General features: G+C 47.0%; 8 protein-coding genes across 8 annotated transcripts; 4 read left to right on the top strand and 4 right to left on the bottom strand.

Annotated features, from left to right (window-relative positions):
* Positions 1–840: 840 nt before the first annotated feature.
* Positions 841–5,649, top strand: LY89DRAFT_729181 (uncharacterized protein; the record flags this gene model as incomplete). Its single annotated transcript, XM_018219352.1, has 6 exons — positions 841–867; positions 1,041–2,345; positions 2,401–2,543; positions 2,624–3,260; positions 3,477–3,870; positions 3,938–5,649. The coding sequence occupies 6 exons, from the start codon at positions 841–843 to the stop codon at positions 5,647–5,649; spliced, it is 4,218 nt and encodes a 1,405-aa protein (XP_018076026.1).
* A 2,141-nt stretch (positions 5,650–7,790) lies between these two features.
* LY89DRAFT_694197 (uncharacterized protein) lies at positions 7,791–9,309 on the bottom strand (the record flags this gene model as incomplete). Its single annotated transcript, XM_018216688.1, has 4 exons — positions 7,791–8,184; positions 8,245–8,792; positions 8,855–9,119; positions 9,176–9,309. 4 exons carry the CDS (start codon positions 9,307–9,309, stop codon positions 7,791–7,793), a joined length of 1,341 nt encoding a protein of 446 aa, XP_018076025.1.
* A 427-nt stretch (positions 9,310–9,736) lies between these two features.
* LY89DRAFT_576667 (2Fe-2S ferredoxin-like protein) lies at positions 9,737–10,160 on the bottom strand (the record flags this gene model as incomplete). Its single annotated transcript, XM_018208849.1, has 2 exons — positions 9,737–9,966; positions 10,052–10,160. Coding segments are annotated over 2 exons (339 nt in total), but the record flags the coding sequence as incomplete, so codon positions are not given.
* A 1,375-nt stretch (positions 10,161–11,535) lies between these two features.
* LY89DRAFT_664845 (uncharacterized protein) lies at positions 11,536–12,405 on the top strand (the record flags this gene model as incomplete). Its single annotated transcript, XM_018212806.1, has 3 exons — positions 11,536–11,538; positions 11,596–11,753; positions 11,817–12,405. The coding sequence occupies 3 exons, from the start codon at positions 11,536–11,538 to the stop codon at positions 12,403–12,405; spliced, it is 750 nt and encodes a 249-aa protein (XP_018076023.1).
* A 576-nt stretch (positions 12,406–12,981) lies between these two features.
* Positions 12,982–15,188, bottom strand: LY89DRAFT_681107 (synaptic vesicle transporter). The gene is made up of 4 exons (XM_018214208.1): positions 14,710–15,188; positions 14,272–14,664; positions 13,358–14,223; positions 12,982–13,308 (listed from the first exon to the last, which is right to left on the bottom strand). Exons 1-4 carry the CDS (start codon positions 14,878–14,880, stop codon positions 13,125–13,127), a joined length of 1,614 nt encoding a protein of 537 aa, XP_018076022.1. The 5' UTR covers positions 14,881–15,188; the 3' UTR covers positions 12,982–13,124.
* Positions 15,189–15,952: 764 nt separating this feature from the next.
* On the bottom strand, positions 15,953–17,466 carry LY89DRAFT_681106 (uncharacterized protein). The gene has a single exon (XM_018214207.1). It carries the CDS (start codon positions 17,212–17,214, stop codon positions 16,042–16,044), a length of 1,173 nt encoding a protein of 390 aa, XP_018076021.1. The 5' UTR covers positions 17,215–17,466; the 3' UTR covers positions 15,953–16,041.
* A 257-nt stretch (positions 17,467–17,723) lies between these two features.
* On the top strand, positions 17,724–19,415 carry LY89DRAFT_681104 (uncharacterized protein). The gene has a single exon (XM_018214206.1). It carries the CDS (start codon positions 17,785–17,787, stop codon positions 19,096–19,098), a length of 1,314 nt encoding a protein of 437 aa, XP_018076020.1. The 5' UTR covers positions 17,724–17,784; the 3' UTR covers positions 19,099–19,415.
* A 493-nt stretch (positions 19,416–19,908) lies between these two features.
* On the top strand, positions 19,909–20,859 carry LY89DRAFT_729175 (uncharacterized protein; the record flags this gene model as incomplete). The annotated part of the gene is made up of 3 exons (XM_018219351.1): positions 19,909–20,326; positions 20,373–20,496; positions 20,763–20,859. 3 exons carry the CDS (start codon positions 19,909–19,911, stop codon positions 20,857–20,859), a joined length of 639 nt encoding a protein of 212 aa, XP_018076019.1.
* Between the last annotated feature and the right edge of the window lie 1,082 nt (positions 20,860–21,941).

Here is a 21,941-nt window from a genome sequence, read left to right as displayed (position 1 = left end):
CGAGCCTGTGGAAAGTCGAGTCCTATACAACTGTTTAAGTACCTATTTATAGAGAATTTTCCATCGCTTGGCCCATTAACGCTCATTGCGGGTCATTGCGGGTCATCGATGCTCGAGGTTGGCTATGATCGCACCTGTAGCAGGGCTCCTTCTTTTTGGTACTCTACAACATACTCCGCCATACCAACATGCTCAATCCTCGACCGCAGGCTCGATAGAGGCGGCTTCACCTTATTTTAAACTCCCCACCTCTCAAGTGATGAGATATAAATACATGTTAGCTTTTTCTATATGAATAACCACTATCTCACAAGTATGTAGTACGTACTAGAGTAGTTGGTAATATGCTCTGAAACACCAACTCGGTAGTTTCCAACTGGCACAGTCACTTCACTGCCAACATGCTAAGTCTAGAGTTTTCAGTCTCGATGGATGTAGCATTCCATTCCTTCGCCCTCCTCGGTTGTCAAGTGACTAAATGCAGGTTTACACCAAGACTCTTAAGACTCTATATATGTACTGCGCAAAGCATCTATAAGAACAATGCAGTTTCTGGGGGTTGTTTCTACTCGTGAATATCTTTATTGTCATAGTCCACGGGTCCGACCATCGACACATTTAAATCCCACCGCCCTCACCTTTCATCAACTAGATTCTCAGATCACGCCTCTATCATGTGGCTCCAATTATATACAGCGCTCCTCCTAGGCACCCTGTATCTCTCGTAATGTATAGAAGCCATCTTCTATCGTCAAACCCCAGACTGTGGCCCTGACGAGTACTGGTGCCAGGATCGTTGCGGCTCGGCGTTGTTTGGAGACACTTGCTGCCCAACGCCCGATGGCCAACACAATCTGTGTGGAACAGGTACGTCCTGGTCGTCAACCTTCAAGTATGCATTGCTTAGACAGACATGTGCTGATTTTTTTACTTATATAGGCACTACCTGTTGTCTATACGGCTGCTGCCCTTCTGACGCGATTTGCAACTCTGATGGCGCGTGCGTGGAAATGATCACGACAACTAACTCCCAAGGCTAGAGCACCACGTCAACTTCCACAACTATCCCAGCCCAGACGACAGTTATCAGCGGGTCGTCTACACCTTCACCAACTGTCATTTCAGCGTCTGGCTGTTCCCCTTCAGCTAGTGAGAGTACCGCTACCCCTCTCACTAGCCAAGCTGTGGCCAGCTCGAATATCATTGTGATTGGGACAGACACAGTGACTTTGCCAATTCTTTTGAGCACCACCACGCTAAACACGGACGGGACTACTTTGACCTTGGTTCCCACTTCGACGTCCTCAAGCGGGCAGACCATTACCACCGACTCCAGCTTACTAGTTTGGGGAACGAACACAGTAACTATTCCTACCAGTCTAACGACAACGGTCACACTGATTACTAGTGGCGAGACTTTCACATTCTCACCTACACCAGCAAGTAGCTCTTCAGCATCCTTGTTGTCATCGAACACATCAACTTTACCAAATGGCTCGTCGATATCCGCAGTATCATCAACCATCACAGCTCTACCCAATAGTTCTTCAGCGTCTTTACTTCGACCGAATGGAACAAGTTTACAGGGCGACACTTCGACATCCTCAGCATCACCAAACACTACAACTTTGCCAAATGACTCTTCGGCATCTTTACTGCCATCGACCATACTAACGTCTCTGCCAGGTGTTTCATCAACAGCCTCACCACTATCCACCACTTCGACATATTTGCCAAATGGCTCTTCGACATCCTCATCAATATTAGCTACATCATCATCCTCGTCAAGTAGCTCTTCGGCATCTCCACTACCATTAGTCACAATAACAACCTTGCCAGACGGCCAAACGGTCACCTCTAGTTCTGATTTCTTGTTTTGGGGCACTCATACATTCCCCCTTCCAACTAGCCTGACGGTGGCGCTTACACTCACCACTGATGGCGAGACTTTCACGTTCCTGCCATCATCGTCGAACTCACCACCAGAAAGGACTCTGACCTTACCGGATGGTCAAACGGTTACCTCTAATTCCGGTTTCTTGTTTTGGGGGACTAATACTCTGCCTGTTCCTACCGATCTGACGAGTGCTGAGACGTTGACTACAGATGGCGAAACATTTACGTTCCAACCAACAGCGACGAGTGGGACAATAACATCATCATCGTCGTCATCACCACAAAGTGCTTCTCTCACTGAAACAACCAGCACAAGCACAGTTCTCCCTCTTAAAACCTTTTCAATATGGCCGCCTAACTTCACCCTTTTTCCCGTTTCAACTACAGTCTCTCAGCCCAAGTCAACCGATAAAGGTGGCGTCATTCCGAGTTCTGCTTGGTTCTTCTCTGTAAGTTGAAACTCGAGTTTACGAGTTTGCCAGAATCTAATGCAGGAGCTCATAGATTTGTATATCATGGGACATCAATATTGGCGGCTGGGAGCTTGACCTGCCACCTGGAATTTACCCAGCTGGTCCACCTCCTGGAATTGAGTTCCCTCCAGGTATTTCCATATCGGGTACTCTACCACCATGGCCTCCTATCACGTAAGTTTTCATTGCAGTGCCTTGTTTCTAGAGGGGTTGGAAACGAGGTAAAAGTTGCTAAAACTTCCATTCACCCATAGTATTGGAAATGACAACATCCCAACTTATTCATCCGAGCCAAGCTCGTGTGAACGCGAGACTACTGCATCCCTCTGCCCGACGACAAGCTCAATCGGAGTGACTGTATCTGCGGGCGTCACACTCACGACAACGGCATCGACGAGTACGTGCTCCACCATCTCGGGCTGCAATGTGCAAAATTCAGCCACTACAACAACGGAAGCTTGTACTACGCCAGAAGTGGTGACAGACATATGGATGTCATGTTCGTTCCCAGGCACAGCTACAACCTCTGGAGTCTGCCAAACCGCCAGCAGCTCTCTCGTTTCAGGATGTGGTGTGACACCCACGACGGTCTCTTGTACCAGCGGTCCGGCATCTTCCGCCATTGGTGACAACGTCAATGTACGTCGGGCCGGCCTTTCACTACCTGCCTGCGACTTTGGTCCAGACACTCAGAAGTATGTAATCTATCCCAAAGACGGAACAAACACGGTAGCGACCCAAGCCATTATTGCTGTGCTCGCCGATCAAACTTTCGGCATCGACCAGACTACGATTTACACCTCTAATACCGTCACCATGGGCATCAATTATTGGCTCGTGCCTTTGTCTGATATGCAGATCCCGCCGATAGCGGCAAGTTTGGCTCCTTATGTAAGAAATGGACTTTCTATTCTATCATTTCTTTCACCTATACAAACACAATATTTGCATTGAAATTGCATCAAAGTTGATTTACGTAGACTTTGTTTCTGAGTCTTCTATCGATATTTGGTAGTTGAACCCAAGCTCTGACGCGTTCCTTCCAACCTTTCCTATTATTCTCTTTTTCTAAGATAATTATATATTCTAATATATATCGTTTTACAGATCGCTTCGTTCTACATGCAAAATGCAAAAAATACTCCTGATCCGACAATAAGCTGGCTTCCCAACGTATATAAGCATCTTGTGTTTGTATCACAACAGAGTCCTGTCCCCATGGCTACTTTAGGGGGTTTCTACTTCTTCGACGGCTCCATCCCACCGGGCCAAGATATCTCTGTGTATATCCTCGATAGCGGCGCATCGCTCGGTCACAAGGAATTTGACTTGATACGAGCAAATACCCGCTGGATCACCGTCGGCGAAGATGTCAACCCGAATGGTAACGGCCAGATGATTGCGCCCGCCGAGGACGACTCACAGACGGACCCGAACTCAGAATTTTTTTTATTCGAAGGCACATGGCACGTCCATGCTAAGCCTCGTCTCGGGAAAGACCGTGGGCGTGTCAAAACTCGTCAAGCCCATTCTGATCCGTGTGCCTCGAAGGAGGCTCCCCACGGCAGATGTCGTAGCGTGCGGCAGTACGAACGAAGATTATATCGAAGGACTCAGTAGAGTGTGCGATGACTTGGCTGCTCAGGGCATCACTCAAAGTAGTACAACAACCAGCGTCCTGCTCCTGGCACTGCTCTTCCCCCGAACTATATTCGTGCGTGATGGCATCGACAAGTCGGCTGGATTCTCAGGCCGCATGCAAGCACTCCTCGCGAAAGCAGTCTCCCAGGGTGTGTTTCCCATCACAGGGTCGGGCAACGGGGGAGCAACGACCATCGACGGGTGGCCAGCCAATTTTGGCGGTACTGCAAACGGACAAGCAGTAATACCACAACTGCTGGTTGTGGGCTCTGTAGCGGTCACGGAGAATGAAGCCAGCAACGGCCAAATATCCCCCTCCTGCTCCAGAGATGCAGCGCAGAACTTGCCACACATTTATGCCCCGGGTCTCTTCGTTACGACTGCCGACGGGAACTTTCTGGACGGAACAGAGTACAACACAGACAGTTCTGGTACGTCTGACGCCGCAGCCCTGACGGCTGGTCTTGCAGCTTACTACTTGGTCCTGGCGAATAGTGGCTCGCTAAAACTGGCCGACATGAGTCCAGCGGGGTTGAAAGCGTACATTACCTCGAGTGCGTCCAGTTGGGCAAGGGACGCTGGACCCGGAGCCTCCACCATCTGGAATGGTGCCAAACCTGCCTTAGACCAGGAGACTTGCGCGTGGGTGCCCCCTGGGACAGCAGCCAAAAGGGACTCACTAGGCTTTGGCTTGTGGGACCGCCAGGCCACAGGTTCCGATGCCCCTGTTTCCATTCCTGTAACGGCGACCTGTGGTGTACCGGCGGCATTGAGTTCTTATCTTGCCACCGAGAGTATTGCTTTGTCAGGGATTGTGAGTAGTACGATTACAGGCTCTGGAATTACTACCAGTACATCGGTAACAGTACCATCTTTGAGTCAACCATCAAATATCACCAATTCATCAACCTCTATTGCCTCTTCCATCCACTCATCGACCTTCAGCACCGTGATGTGCAACTCAGCAACTCCAGTTCCAGGGCAGTGTGGCAATGAAGGATGCGTCTATGTCATTGCCACCGAAGTGCAAAATGCGCTGTGCACCACCGATTATTGTTACTGCGGAGGCAACTTCGGGCCTCTTCTGACCACCAGTATGTCTGGATCCGTAAGTTCTGGTTGTGATTATACCACAGTTCCAACGTGCATAAACTGCGCTTCAGCTTCGTGTACATCAACTATGATCCAGCCGACCACGACTACGACTTCAGCGATTGCTTCCTCTAAGCCTACAGTGGCTCCGCTCACGCTCGGGCCCCAACAATGCAATAGCGCAGCCGACTTTCCAGGCCACAAAGATATCGAGCCTGATACTCTAAACTACTATATAGGGTTTGCATGCGCTGGGTCGGCGTTAACTTCCGACACCATCAGCAGTACTTCTAACCCAACTACGCCTATCAACGTCGAGGTCAATGGCGTGTATTATTACCTGGCTATTACTTGGGTGGAAGGATGTACAAATACAGTGAGCTCGCAACATCCCTATGAACCAATTCCTGGAAACACGGACGTGACGTGCGGCTCTTTGTTTGAGAATGACTACAAGAACTGCGATAATACGGGCGTTGGAGGCTCGATTGTGGTTGGTTGTCTCCAGTATACCTTTACGCCAGCGAATTATGGGGTGACTTCGTGAAATTGGAATATCAGCAGGAGGTCTCGGGACCTTCACAATACCACTTGTAGAAAAGATCATTAAGACACATCATGGTTCGAAGATATACTCAGCGAGTCTCCGAGTGTCCCCCACCAGCCCCCTTTTACCTCGCTAAAAATTTAGCGACCTGTGATCGAATGTCTTGTGGTGGAGAAAAAACATGCACTAGATAGACAAGAAACTTCCCTCGCTTCCACCGCAAGACTCCATTGCCAATACTCTGCCAATATTCAGGAGCTTACAGTGCGTGATAGAATCCGAAGAGAAATATGCGCTAACTTCGTAAATGAAGCTCAGGTTCAAGATTAGGAGCCTGATTGTTGAATTTCACTTCGCAATTTCAGGTTTGTTGTGCTTTCATTGATTTGCACACGCAGAAGGCTGACAATACCAACATTACTTTGCAGGTACGAGTGTTGGTTTATCTCACGGCTTACTCGAAGTGCTGTGGGCAATCCACCACTCACAGTTTCACGCTCGGTCATGAAAGTGGCATGTGGAACAATCAGCGGGGAGTTCGGGTCCGGAATCAATTCAGACCAATCGTGGTAACAACCTTTTTTTGTGCACTACTGTATCGACAAGATCTACAACCATATATCTCTCACCTCAAGAGACATGTAATACTCGAGTCAATTGTAACCGACACCGAGTTTTTCATTCGCGGATTGTGTTTCGCTGAGCCCTACTCGGCGCCCCTTTTCGGCATATCACGCTAGTCTCGCTTAAAGTATCGCCCATGTCAATGTTCCCGGAATGCAGCTTCTGTTCCAATTGGAAAGGATGCAGCTCATAAATAAGCTGACAAGCTTAAGCTTGTACATACATCCTTGACAGGTGCCACGCCGTACGAAATGTGATCAGAGGGACTTTCTCGTTGACTACGGGGAGTGCCAACCGGCTTCTATCCCGCTTCAATAATGCATGACGATGTACAACACAAGGACTACGCTACGTGGGAAGATACGGGGTATTCCTGGTGAGAAGGGAAAATGTCGGTTCAAAGCGGGTAAAATGGAAGACGAACGGCCGATTTTGATTGGAAGGTCGGGTGTCGAACCCTTTTTTGAATCCAAAACTTGTTAGCAGATGACGAGTCACTCCTCTCTAGCAGACTTGAAAACTCACAATGCAGTGAAGCTCGTGATATACTTAAAGTTCTGCAAGGTAGCTAGAGCCGTCAGCAAGTTTGATGGCGTCATCGCCAAGCCGGTCTAATTCCTCCTTGGAGATTTTGATTGCGATTGCTAGACATTGACGGTGAGAACTGCATGGAACCATGTCTACAGAGGAGTCAATCACATACGTTCTGGGAGATGAGACATGCTTCATCATGCACCGAAAGACGACAGCAGCGGCGGCGGATAGGTGATCGGGTTTTTGACCGACATGAATAGCCGAGGGTCCTAAGCTTTATACGTTGCGGCTAGAGGAACTCACTGTTTGCTGTGTGGGCCGTATGATGTGTATTTTTGGTCTTGTTGTGAAGCGCCAATCGTGTTTTCTGATAATCCGAGGTATCCGCAGTACGAAGGGATTGATATTGCCTATGGGAAGCTTAATGTTTCGTTCGCTCATCCTAACTTTGAGGCTTGGTTGGCGATGAAGTATTTTGATAGTTGGTGCAATGTGACATTGAAGAAGGGGAGGGAGTTGACAAAAAGCCAAAAGGACTACCTTGCACACTTCCAGGTTGACCATTAAGTACGGGAAGGTGGGAGATAAGTTAGAGACATGAGATCAAATGAAATGCAAGCCTTGAACCCTTTGGGTGAAGCATGAATTGAACTAGACAGAAGCAGAAATAAAGGAGTAAAATGCTGCTATATTAAATGCGAGTAGATTGGATATTCCCATTCTGGAAGTCAGGTTCTCGATTCAGACATCGAAAGCCTCACTGTAAGTTCCAAGATCCTTCTGGTACAGTAAATTGGGGATCAGTCCGATATTAAATGGAAACTTTCAGACACAAGCTGTTAACTCTCGATTTAAAGTATGATCATTCTTTCCTCTGCTATACCCCTGCAGCTACTACCATACCAACTCTAAGAATTTTGTAGATCAAAGCAATGCAGCCACAGATATCGCTTGAAACCTTAAATTGCCGGCTAAATTCAAGACTATGGGCTTATCGAGTTTAATAATTGCCCAGAGGAACCATCTTTCATCAATGTTGTCAGCTCTTTATAACGAGGTTCGTAGAAGAACTCTGCTTCTCCAAAAGCAGGTTCGAGATCACTTAGCCATGTGGCTTTGGCATCATATTTGGCAAAAAACACTCGCCCAACCCAGGAAGGATCTCGTGCTTGCCAAAATTTCAGGACAAAGACTGTCTCTCCCCTCACATTTTCCACACCTAGAATACCGACTTTCCCCGGTGACGCAGACATAGAAGGCCCTCGAACTGTTCGTGCAGTTCCTGCCAGACCGGAGTAGGCCTCGCTGAAGATGCGATGTGCACGATCCAGTGGGACGTTCCAATAATGTGAAGCTCCCGTATCCCTCTCGACAAACCTGTGATGGAGTTTGGTTAGCAGGTATGTGACTAAAGCCTTGCTTTAAGGTTGTACTTACATATAGTATGGAACAATGCCCAATTTGGCTTGGAGATTCCACATATTTCTCCACACTTGAGAAGAGTCATTAACGTGTCTAATCAAGGGTGCTTGGCCTCGAATCTGGGCTCCCGTCATGCGTATTTGTCGGATAGCTTCCTGGGCTGCTGGATGTTCAAGTTCTCGTGGATGGCTGAAGTGCGCTTGAAAGGCGAGTTGACGTCCGGACTTGACAACTCGCTCGAATATACCTAGTATCTCTTTGGCATCCGCATCGGTCGTGTACTTGTATGGCCACCAAGCTAGCGACTTAGAACCAATGCGGATAGTTTCAAGATGCGATGGTGCCCCATTGGAGATGAGTGGGTCGATGTATGATGCCAGAATACGAGCTGGCATGACCATCGGATCTCCACCAGTGAACAAAACATCTCTGACTTGGGGCATGCTTGATATGTAATCTCGTAGCTGCTCACCATTGTTCGATTTAAATGTCTGGGAAGAGCCAACCGAAGTGAATTGAGCCCAGCGGAAGCAGTAGGTACAGAAAGCATGGCAAAATTGTCCCTATTGAAGGCTGGCCATTAGTTTCCTCAGACCTAAGCTAAAGTTCTTTCAATATCACTCACCTCTGAGGGAAAGAACAAGACTGTCTCTCGATATTTATGCTGCATTCCAGGCATCTCTTCACCTCTTAATCGAGGTACATTCTCAGTTTTTTGGTTGGCTGGGTGGGGATTTAATTTCTTGCGGATTTCCTCCGCAATCTGTTGCAAGTCTGTCTTTGGCAACTCTTTCTGAAGTGCCGCCATCATTTTTTGCAGGTCTGTTGGACCGAGCATTGCTGGCTGTGGAATCGCCAGCTGGAACATGGGATCTTGTGGGGTGTTGCTCCTAGTAAGTACGTATTAGAATTTGTAAGTCGTAGGTGTAGAATATCATGGACTTGCCAATCAATGAGGTCCTCTGCAACATGGCTGTTGAGGCGCATTGGGAATACTTGAGCCGCTGCAATATATGAATTAGGGTCCAAGTGGGGTGCGTGCCGATTGAAGAGCAGCGGGATTGCGCTCTTGGTGAACATGTCATAGGGCCGCTTGGATATTGATGCCATGGTAGCTGAAAGCTGGTTTGAGAGCTGTGACGGGCGAAAGGCTTACTGGTTAATAGTCGTGGTGTTGTTGGTTTCAACTTTGTTTGCGTCCTGCAATGTAAATATTATCGTAAGAAACGAGAAGATGGGAGAACAATCTGTCAAATTTCAAGCTGTGGGGAGCTGGGAAGCAGCACGATATAAGTAAGTTGCCCCTAGTAAGCTAGTCCTACTATGGAAGTAGTTGGGATGAGGTTATGTAAGAGCCTCAAAAGTACCTAGTTAGCGGCACGCATATAGCCGAGTGATGTGAGCGAAGCACTTATACGGGATTTAGTCTTGACATGCACTGGATCAATCGTTGAGCAGCCAGAATCAGCCCCACCAAAATTTATATTTTCTGTTGACTGCTAATTTCCTACAAAGAAACCGACTTTTCCTGTATAATGCCAGGCAGTTTTAGCTCAATGCCATCAAGAGCCGGTGCCATATGAATCTGACACCCCAAGCGACTTGTAACTGTAAGACCAAAAGCAAGATCCAGCATATCTTCCTCACGCTCAGTTGGCGAGTCCAAAGCGTCATAATGGAGCTTAGAAGTCACTATTACATGGCAGGTCGAACATGCACAATCTCCTTGGCAAGCACCTGATAGCAAGTATGATGTTAATCAATATGTTCTTGTAGTTAGGGAGGTAGGTAGGTCAACTTCATCAATGTGACCTTGACATACCTTCAACTTCCAGATTGTATGATTTAGCAACATCGAGAACACTTTCACCATCTATTGCCTTGCATGCGTGTCTTTTGCCATTGGAATCTGTAAAGAAAATGGCACGTCTGTACTCAATGATCAGCCGTGTTGCTAACTGTGTCTTGAATCATTTCATTTACTTAATCTTTTTAGCAGCCGTGTCCTCTAGATATATGCCTGAAACGCTGGCTTTGTCTTTCTCTGGCTTGCTGTGGGTTGAAAATCGGTTGCAGATTATGCTATGGGAAGCAAATCTCGGATGAAGAACATGTTTAGAAAATTTAAGGTAGGGCTGTCGATGATTCCAAGCCGTCACATACCACCAAGAGCGAGCACTCTGGGCCTGGCCCACCAGAGCAAAGGGTGGCCATCGTAAAATGTTTGATAGCATGCCTGGAAGGATAGTTGGATAATTTGATCTTCTTGCTACGTTGAGTGACTTGAGTTTGTCAATCCTTTAAAGTCTTTTTTTGGATAAGACAAAGTTAAGCAGGCTAGTGGGTGATTGTACTGTACTTCGCAGTAAAAGTCATACCGAGGGACGAAGGGAAGCGTTGCGCATCCACTCACACCAGAGAAGCCAGCGGCACTTGCACACGACAAATATTGCCTGCAATAGTGTACTTCCAGGGTGACATCCAGACATAGTAGCCTCGGTGACCCTTGTTCGCATATTATTACCGCTCCAAGATACGAATATGGACACTTCTCATGTCATAATATCCTGCAACTATTACTGCCGTCACTCCGCCGATCACCCTGGCGAGATGGGGAACACCGTATTAGCTGAGGCGTGCGTAATTAGTTACGATTCAAAAATGAGACAGAATAATCACAGTGGGCAAGGCAGCAGATAATGACCGGGCTAACTGTATTTTGCATGAACTTGGTTCTGTAAATCCCATATGAGTTAATGTCGTGTAACAGAATCAGCGGAGAATGAGAACTCATTGGGCCGTCTACCTGCTGGCCTATGCCATCATTCAAGGCAGACTTGCACCCTAATTGCAAGGGTAATGATTGGTTCCATGATTGAATATGATTTAAAATATGAACCCCACTCAAATTTCAATGCAGAATCCACGATTCACGCCGCTTGCACACATCTCCCAATTCGTCACCGAACGTGCAATGCTGCAACTCTGAGCTGGAAGAGGCAGCTGCAGACGGGAATAACCCCGGACTTGAGGACAATAATATACGGGTCCAAGTATTGTGATATGATCACGAGCTGGTTTGGATATCTTGGGGAGATTTTGGCGGCATTAATAAAGGTAGAGGTTATAATCACAACAGAAGATGCCATTACTCGACTCGAGAATTTTTTGAATTCTCAACTGTTGATATACTTTCTGTCCTAGCATTATATCACTCAATTTTAGCCGCTGAAAGCGATTGTTTTAGCCAGTCTCTTAAACACAACATGCGTGCGGCGCTCTAATTAAGGCCTTATACTTTCAAAGATGGTATTAGTAGCACTCTCATTATTTTGACATTAAGCCAAGAATCTGACTGTAATTTAGAGTCAGGAGATCGCATTCACGACCCACGATCCCGCATGTGATAGGTGCCGTGCCAAAAAGATCCGCTGTGATCGAGTACGTCCAAAGTGTAAAACGTGCAAACGAGACGAAACGCAATGCAAATTCTCAAATAAAGAACCAAAATCTATACAAGCCAGGTGAGTACTTACCATGTGGTAGGACATGAAGAGATAATGGGCTGATCAGAAAACTTTCCCTAGCACGGTAGCACAGGAGGATATAGAACGCCGTCTTGGATCCGTAGAGGATCACCTTGTCGAGGTTGTCCGAACAATCAAAGAGTCCGAGAACCGAACCTACTTGCGCATGCTGCAATTAGAGAACCGGCTTCTAAATGGCATCTTGACGACTGGAGGGGAAACGTCCACTGCGACCAGCAACTATTCGTCGCCGACAATGTCTACCAATACTAATCCTCCTGTATACGGTACCGGCGTTGGTCAAATGTTTCCTTATGAGACATCCTTGGTGTGCAACGACAGCCAATGGACGATGATTCCGCCAGATTTGGGACACGACTTTGCGAGCAAGCGAATAGGCCCCTATCAACATGAGCCAGTCGGATCGAGTGGTTCTACTTCCGGTCACATTGCGGGTGTAAGCTTGGCTGATTGGAGCAGGAGGATTGTTGACTCTGCAGAAATCTCAGGTCCAAATTCTTCCGCGTTGTTCAGCGAATTCGATCTGTCCGTCCCGGGAGAGTTGATTGGACCGGACACTTCAACCTTTTCATCAGCTGGGGGACCCTCGGGAGCGAATTGTTGCTGTAGTAAGAGCCACAAGGTCTAAAACTATTTATAGAAGTACTGAGAGCAGAGTGTTGTAACTTTGCGTTACATGAAAAGTCTAAATTTGATTGCACTATCACTTGCTCATCTAGCAAGTTATAATTTCACAACTTTATCAATTCAACCTTCTAGAACTTCAGTGGTACCACCCAGCCCCCTGTTTTCGTCCTCTTGCTTTGTTAACCTCAAAACAATTTCACAATTGATACAGTACATACCGACCGGAATTATGGAGACCAATTTTTGAATGACGTTCGCCAAGTCATTGTTTTTCAAGTTTTTTGATAGCTCGTATTTTTTCTCTCTCGCTTTCGCTCTCGCCTACTCTATCAGGTAGTCAGCCCAGGTGACCGAGAAAGTCCACGTCCACTCGGCGTCCAGATGCCAAGATATGAGGTGGCTTCACGTGCACCCTACGGCTCTCATGAATACACTCGTTCACACAGCTTATGCCAATGTATTTATTAGTCAACGAGATTATTGATAAACTAGTTCAGTTGTGAATATACCAGATAGATTCATGATTGAAAAGTATTAACAGATGAATTGGAACATTTAAAAGCAATCAAGATTTTGACGGGGTCTGATCTTTGAAAGGCAGGCACCACGATTCCTCTTAAAGTTTATTCATCTAGGTAATTTACTGAGTCCCTCGAATTTTGGCATCACCGGCTCGAAATAGCCATTTCAGGAATCAAACCCCGACCGCATTTCTTGCTCTTAGCATGTGCTGTTTGAGACTAAGTTCACTCTAGTCTCAGGGACTTTCTCAGCACTCGAGTACGGGCTCTTGTGTCTCAAGTACAAGCCAAACTTCCACAGCAGCCCAAGGACCGGGAACCCGATACCCAGCGCGATAAACCCGAGTACAGTAGCGGCCCAACCGTAACCAAGTTTGTCGTACCTGTTGAAATTATTAGTTGCCGTCAAATTTTCAGTGCAGTGAGACGAACATATAAGGGGCAAAAAGCGGGAAGGTAAATCCAGCTAGACATCTCAGAATCGAGATCGCTGCTATAGCACTCGCAGAGTACTGCCCATACGTGTCGACTATGTACGCGTTCACCGAGCTGGTACATATTGTTGCCCCTGCTATGAAGAGGCCACAGCCGATATTCGGCATGATCCAATGAAGGACAGCATCTGCCGACCAGCCATACCAAAACAAGCCGATTCCAAGGAGAAGCGTGCCTGGGACCATGACGGGAATTCGAAATTCAGGCTTCCCTTGCCCACCATTCCGGCTTGACAAGATTCGATATATGCGATCAATTGTCATGCTGTATATCACGGTGGCTAGGCCAGAGCTGGTGGCAATGGAGACATAGTTGAGCCCAGCAATTTGTACACTTTCATGATAACGATTTGTAAAGAGGTTGACGAAGTCCGCGAAGAAGATGTAAGTATTTCCGTACAGAAATCCATTGTATAAGGCCATGACTTGAATAATAGGCTGTGTCGCTAATAGTTTGAAAGGTCGAATTAGGTTTTGAGAAAGTACTCGAGCCGTGACATGGTCGAGATGGTCATGAAGCGTATAGTACCTGGTATCGCCCGTCTCCTTGATAATGGACCACTTTCTTCTGCGGAGCAACAGTGGAGGATATGTCTCCTCTAGCATGTAGAGGCCGATCAATTGGATGCATGCACTGAGTATGGAAGTGGAAAAGAAGGCCCAACGCCAGGTTGTGTACTTGGCGATGAAACCACCAAGGATGACACCAAAGAGCGGACCAGCCACTGCACACCAGCTGTATATAGCAACACCCTTACCACGATCCTTAGATCGAAATAGATCGCTGATTGTACCGCCACCAATCTAAAAACTATTAGCATGTGTCGCCCCAGGGATGATGACTGGACTCACTCCTAACGTAGCACTAGCGAACACTCCAGAGATGAATCGCAAAACGATAAGCGCTTCTTTGGATTGTGAGGCACCACATAGGGCATTGAAGATAGTATACAAGAGATTCCAGAACTGTATTACTCTCATGCGACCGAACGTCTCGGAGAGTGGGCTTGCAACCAGAGGTCCGAAAGTATAGCCTAGGAGGAAGATGGAGAGCACCATCTCTTGTACCGCCGGCTGCTCAATATGCAAGTCCGAAGAAACGGCAGGTAGCCCCGGTGCAATTAGACTGACTGCGAAGACACTGATGAAGACGAACATTGACATGCCAACTAGGGCTCTCGCTTTTCTCCTCATAGCCCAATTCTTAGGGTTTCCTAGATCTGACTCTTCGTCTTGCCATGTCACCTACTTGAATCAGTGAACGTAGGTCAAAATAAACGTCTGACCTACTAGAAACTCAATTCCACCTTCCGTCTCCACAACATGGTTGCCAGAGGCTGTGGCGTCTTTCTCACCGGTGGCGCACATCTGCTCAACGGGTTCGCTCTTGGGTTCATCGTTAATCTCATGGAGTTCGGGCGATTTGACTTCGGGTACTTCAGCCCCAGGGCTTACGTCCATCATGAGAGACCAAGATTATAAGATTGGAGAATAGGTGCAATGATGCAGCAGGTGGAAGAAAGTCTACACGATGTCTATGATCTCTATCCACGTTCAAATTGCAGGCTGGCGAACAATACATTCACGGAGGCCTCCAGGCCGAACTCCGTAAATTACGGAGTAAGTGCTGTGCTGTCATTCGGCTTTGTTGGAGTTCGTAAGAAGTGGGGACCAATTGATACAGAACAGGAAGTCGTCCGACGTTGGTTTGGCAGGGAGGCCAGAGCATCAAACAAATTCATCATATCCCCATCAACAGAAAAGAGAAGTGATCGCCAAAATATGAAAAAGGAAGTGCACAGGCCTTCGTTAGTCTACCGGCCCAGCTTCCCCGTGTCATCTTCCTCCAGTTCCTTCTTGCTTCTCGTATTCAACTAAGCAGCTCGTCTGCAACCACCATTGCAGGTGGCGTGAGGCCACAACCGTTTCCAAAGCGACCCGAGCCTAGTTGCTTCATTGGCTTGATGCAAGGCATGGTTGAGTTTTCCGCCTTCAGCATCCCCCACTCTCACCGCCTGTCAGCTCGAACACACATACAAAGCACTTAGAGCCAGTCCACGGGAGCACCCTCCCCACTCAGTGCAGCCAGTACAGTTAGTTCAGTCGAAAACAGTATACTTGATGTGATCTCTACTTTTCGTTGTCATATTTTCACTGCAAGAAGAAATTATGGGCGCGGAAGTTGATCCGTCGGATATTGAGTAAGCGGTAACTTCTTGTGTTACCATTAAAAGACAAAAATGGCAATATATATTACCACCCAAAAGATGATTATTCTTCACACTGACGAGAACAAAGGCTTGTAGGATCAGTGGTACCTTTGCAGCTGATACCTGATAGTCATGGTATTCAAATTAAAGTATGAATTAAACAGGTATGACAGGATACGGGATAACAAGATGTACTCATTTAGTTCTGCGTGAGCACTGTGGTATCAAGTCGTTGCAAATCTTGGGCCCCGATCATCATCATTGACAAACCATTCTTTTTTTTTTAACCTGAAATCCTATTCCAGTGCTATTGAGGAGCGCCCGCGAAAGTCTTTCGGTGATGAGATGCAGAATCGGAAATGTAATTCTCTTCCCTTGGTAGCTATCAATAGATAGGATAAAAAAAACTTGATCAAATACAATGGCTATTTTGCAGCACTACACGAAAGACGTTGATGATGATATCGACAGCATCCTGGCAGATCTGATAATGCACAACCAGTCTATCCTCCAAGTGACCCTCCATTGTCCTCACGCCAATCTCTCTAGCTACTTTTGCGAAGTATAGCTTGTCTATACCGGCGGCATCCAAGTCCAACCAGATCATATTGGTTTCAGTGGGCTTCAGTAACTTACCTCCCATGGAAATCCACGCATCTGCGATGAACTTTGCTGTGTCTTGTGCTTTCTTCAACTGCTTTCCTAAAAAGACCTGTTCCACGGCGACACGCGCCGGCGCTGCGATGATACCAGTCTGCCGCATCCCACCGCCCATCACTTTCCTTGTGATTCTGGCTCTCTTGATGAAAGAGGATGGACCAACAATTATAGACCCAATTGGGGCTCCCAACCCTTTCGTAAAACACAGGGACACGCTATCGAAGCATTCAGTGAACTCCTTGAGCTCGCCAGCACCAGCCGCAACAGCTTCCCAAAGACGAGCCCCGTCCAGATGCATATGAATTGCGGGGTTTTGTGAGCGCGCCCAAGCTGAGATAGCTCGTACTTCACTGAGAGGCATGATGGTACCAGATAGGGTATTCTCCAAACTGATGACTCGAGTCGGGCAATCGTACACCGTTTCCCTAAGTACCGCCGACTTCTGAATATCAGCCACGGTGAGATGATGGCCGTTGGATGGCTGAATGCCTTCCACTAATGCTCCCCATAGCGTAGCTGCACCTCCTGCCTCCATGTGTAAGATGTGTCCTCGAGAATCGCATAGAATGGAGTATGGAGGAGAGGTCAGGGCTGATCGCAGAGCGATCTGATTTCCCATGGTTCCCGAGGAGACCAATAGTGCGGCTTCTTTTCCTGTCAAGTCTGCCATGAAATCTTGGAAAGAGTTCGTTGTCGGATCTTCCATCATCACGTCGTCGAGCAAGGTTGTTTTGATAATGCTTTCGAGCATGGCAGGAGTAGGCGAAGTCACGTAGTCCGACCGAAAGTCATAGGCTGCTTGACCTACCTCCATCCAGGCATTGGGTCTGCTCGAAGGCTCAAAGCCATTTGTCTTGTTCGTCGGATTCGAAGCCAAGTGAGCTTTTGCGCGTGTTTCTGGCTCGGTGGCAGTAGTGAGATCCATAATTAAGAAGTAAGAATTAGAACAGCCTACGTTCACAGAGGTTTGCTTTTAGCAGCCTGTAAAAATTCGAGAGTTACGTTCGAAGCTGATATATCTGCAACTGTAGCCATACGTCGTCTTATGCTGCCAGTAATTTCGTCGTGTATACGTAAACGATGATGCTGGGTCGTGAAGTGGAATCTGCAACTAGTTGTTTCAAAATTTGGTACGTGCTTTGGCTCACACCCGGAGGCTTCCGTGTGATTATTTTCGTTGACGTCGGGTGGAAACTCCGAGGAGGGGGCGCATGGGTTGTATGAACTGGTTTGTGTTACCCGATATACTTCCTTGACCTCTGGAACCTTCCGAGACGAACTCAAGCGTTGTGAGACTGTTTTCGGGAGTCTCCGCTCAGTGTACATCTAATTAACAAGAGGGGTTCTTTCGAGTAGGGTGGTATTGGTTTATTGTGATGCCTATATGTTTCTATCACTCCTTGCTTTTCTTGGGCAGGATCATACGAAACTCACTTGACGAGTTCAGAAAATTCTCCATTACAATTGTGTCAAGATACACATTTTCATCCCCACCATGCGTTACGAAATCGAAAAACTCCCTTCTCAGCCTGCTAGGACAGCTGTTAGTGAACTTGTGCGATTCGTCCGGACACATTCACCCTACTACCGCTCTCTTTATCGAGATCTGCCGTCGCACATTGCAAACTTGGAAGATCTGCCCTTGACAAATAACGACGAATACTGGGAGGCATCCAATGGAGAAACGAATGAAGTAATCACTACTCCGTTCATTGACGGGGTTGTATTGCGCAGTGGTGGCTCTAGTAGCATTCCCAAAACACTCCTCATGACTCGCGCCGAATGGCATCTCACAGCGCAGATAAACAGCGTGATGATGGCTGAAGCAAGCGAGCTCATTCCAGGTGACCGAGTAGCCAATCTCGCAGTCCAAGGCGGCTTGTACTCTGGATTCATGACTTATGGTTACGCCATTATGAACTGCCCCGTCCCGATCGTCAATCTTCCCATCAGCGGAAACGAACCTCTGGAGTCAATAACCAAGTCCATTATCGAGTTCAAAGCAACGGTCATCATTTGCAGCGTGTATAGATCAACTCGATTGGCGGAGCACTTGCAAAGCCAGCAGGTAGTCCTCCCAAATGTGCGCCGGATTCTATTCGCGGGTGAAGCATTCTATAAGGATCTGCGAGACCTACACCGCGCTGTGTTTCCAAACGCTGAAATAAGGCCCTTGGAATACGGTAGCGTTGAGTTGAAGATCTTGGGTTTTCCTATCAACCGCCCTGGAAATGAAAAAGACGCAGATGTCGATCCGATCTACAGGGTCAACACATCCTCGGCAATCATGGAGATTATTGATGGCAATGGATCAGTCATTAGAGAGAATGGCAGACGCGGCCTGGTTGTTGGAACCAACCTAATCATGAGGCTCCAGCCAAAGATTAGATATCCTGTGGGCGACTCAGCTGAGTGGGTTGATTATGATGCTGGACTGTTTCGCTTTTGCGGACGCGAATCGGTGGGTTTGAAGATCGACAATGCTCATGTGACCTGCCAGTCCATCCGAAAGATCGTGGCCGCTGTCCTTGGTGGTAAGATGGTGGCGTATCAGGTGGTGGTAAGTCGGTCGGATAAAAAAACTGTAGTGACGATCCGGATAGTAGCGGAAAAGCCGGAGATGTCGGAGGAGATACGGACCAGGATTGAGGGAGGGATTATGGAGATAACTCCAGCTTGGAGGGAGAGACGGGATGAAGGGCGCATCGCGCCGCTTAAGCTGGAATGGGTTGCATTCAAGGATCTAGTCCAGGTAGAGTCTTCTGGAAAGCTGAAAGAAATTGTGGAGAAGAGGTATGAGGAAAGTTGATAGAACATGGACATAATAACTGTAGCAAGTGATCCCCAAGAAGGGCTGATCGATGTTTTAGACTAGACCATCAGTTCCCGTTGAAAATTCATATCGAAGTGTAAAGGTGTGAGGATAATGTGACGGCAGTTGAAGGCAGAAAGTATCATGCCAAGATTGCGCTTTACCATGTTGGAAGCTCTCACATGGCGCGTCGGGTTATGTTGAAGATTTCCTAGTAAAAGAATTAACTATAAAAATAACTGATCAGGACCATTATATAATCAAATCGAGGAAGAGAGTATGACTTAATGGTTCGAGTAACTGATGACGTGGAGGTTTGGGGTGGTGAGGAGCGCCCACGCATTCTGTAAACACTTCAACTGGATGACACGAGTAAAACAAACAAGTCAACAGGTTGGATTGTGCTATCAAGCAAAGCACCTTGGGGTAGTCTTACGAACATCATCGCGAAAGCTCAAAAGGTGTTCTCGAAATGCACCCAGAATTTATTCCTTTTTCGGGAGTTACACGACATACGCTCTAGTGTCAGATTTACACTCGGAAGCAATACATCGTCTCTAAATGATTATTAACAAAGATAAATTAAAGATATTTGGTGTTGCAGGCGGAGTTTTCCCGAAATATTTGATACGTGAGCCATCTCAGGTTGAGTCAAATGACTTAAAATATGCTCATGAATCTAGTGAAGCCGAAATGATTCAAGTAAAATATTCTTTGATTATAAAAGAAATCCGAATCTCCCACATCTTCCCAAATGACGAATATCTCTTCCAAACCCAAATTTCAAGCACAGCACGAACACCTACCATGGGAAAAGATAAACCGCAAAAGTCAACATCCTCCAAACCAGCAGTTCCCCTCGACAAGGACGCCTTCAGAAACCTCACCAAAAAGCAAGCATGGCTATGTCTGAAGCGGCTCTGCGAAGAAGTCAACTGGAAGTGGTTCCGCGACAGCCTCGAATGGTTTAAGCCCGCTTCCAACATCCAAGCCGGCAACCACCCTGGCTCGGACTGGGATCAGTGGAAGATTTGGGTCCGGAAGGATTGGATCAGTGTCTACAAGTTCCAGTGTCGCTTTATGAAGGACGAACCGTTCCCGATCAAGACGTTGGTGGCGCAGGAGTACATCTATCTGATGGTCCTGTTGTTCACTGGTTGGAATGAGGATTTTAGGTTTGCGAGCCAGAGACAGTGTGAGATTTTGAATGCGCTGCATTCCGGTGGTATGCTCAGATATTGATTGATATAGCGGAGCTAATGTTGTTGTAGGAGACTTCCTGAAGTTTGTGAAGGAGTGGTGTGAGAAGCAGGGTGAGGAGTATGGAAACTTTGAAAAGTCCGAGAAGCGAGGCCCAGGAGAATATCATGGGTTCGAGTTAAGGGTTAGGCATATGTTCGTAATGGGAGGAGAATATTGGGGAAGGAACGGTATTACTACATACCTTACGCGGTGTGCTTGTAGTCGTCCCTATTGTGCCCAATATTAGTGGTCGATGGTTAGAGTATGTATGGATCTAGTTTGCATATCGAGACTGTTCTTCATGAAGTAGCTCTTGAGCCGTACAGGCTGACATTACACAACCACTGGTAACGATGTGACTAGCTTTGAAGTATTTCATACAGAGATGCTTTATCTGCACAAGGCTGACATACACAAAGTGAATCCTACGCCACCCAGGAGTTTCCAAAAGTCAAACTGCTAGTCCATGTGAATAATTTGAAGAGTTTTGTTGCATGTCGCAACGGCGCCAGTTGATGCTACGCGTGAGTCTTAAAAATCGCCTTCTCATGTTGGAGATTCTAACTTGTGCCACAGATAATAAAACGAGCGATCAAAAGTTCAACTAGTACCTGAACAGAGGATCCTAACTTTCTAGAGAGAGCTAGATTAATGCGCTCTTATGATATTTTCATTTTGGTAAAAGCCGAAAGAAAATTTGCTTTAAAACCGAGGTCGTGGGCCACCAGAACAAGAGAAGGAGGTGAAAGTGAACTTTGGCCTTGGGTAAGAGTTTCTACTTGCATTTTGTACGCCTGAGGTATCGTCTCTTCATGTGAGTGGAATGTCCGAGAAGGAAAGGCATCTTGACTTTCTTTGACTTATCTCAATTAAGTTCCACATAACTTCTTATTTGACCAGTCTCATATCACGTGACTACCTTCCGAGGAAGTGATTCGAAGCAAGTTGCGCAGAAAACGCTCGTCTCGTCTGCAATCCATCCAATGTTCAGTCAAATCTCCTCGCTACATATGGAACATGGCAAACGACTATGTCTCTCTGTCTGAAATGCGAGATCTTCATGTTGACGTTTTGATATAGCAACAGCCTTATGTGTATAGTACTCGGCGATTCTTGAAAGTCTCGAGGCGGGTGACTGGCCTATGCCCTGAGGATAAAACAGCGATGGTATTCAGAGTATACTATTGGCACTGGCCTAACTGAGCACCGGTGAAGGTATTCAAATAGCTGGCAGCGTGTTTCACACAGTGATTCTTCCTTGAAGCAGCGAGGAGCAGGAAAGGTATATGAATGCTGCCATCTCCCATGTTGCACCTTCCTCCTTCTTTCTTTCTCTTCTCCATTCTCTCTAGGCAACATACCAATTCGCGATACTCGTTTCATCCAACAAAATCAAAGAAATCAGGTATGTGAACTCAGTGAAGCGTTCGACCCCGAGACGGCAATTTGGTCTGAGTAGCTGCAATCCAGTGCCATCGTAGGCACTAAAAGCAAAAAAATAACAATTTTCACACAGAAACTCCTCTCGCTTAATCGAATCACCCGATCGGTCGCAATCTGAAGTTCTCACGATGTTGCACCACCACTTGATGTCCAAC

Source organism: Mollisia scopiformis, assembly GCF_001500285.1.
Source record: "Mollisia scopiformis unplaced genomic scaffold LY89scaffold_4, whole genome shotgun sequence".
Lineage (NCBI taxonomy): Eukaryota > Fungi > Ascomycota > Leotiomycetes > Helotiales > Mollisiaceae > Mollisia > Mollisia scopiformis.
This window is presented reverse-complemented; position numbering and strand designations above follow the sequence as displayed.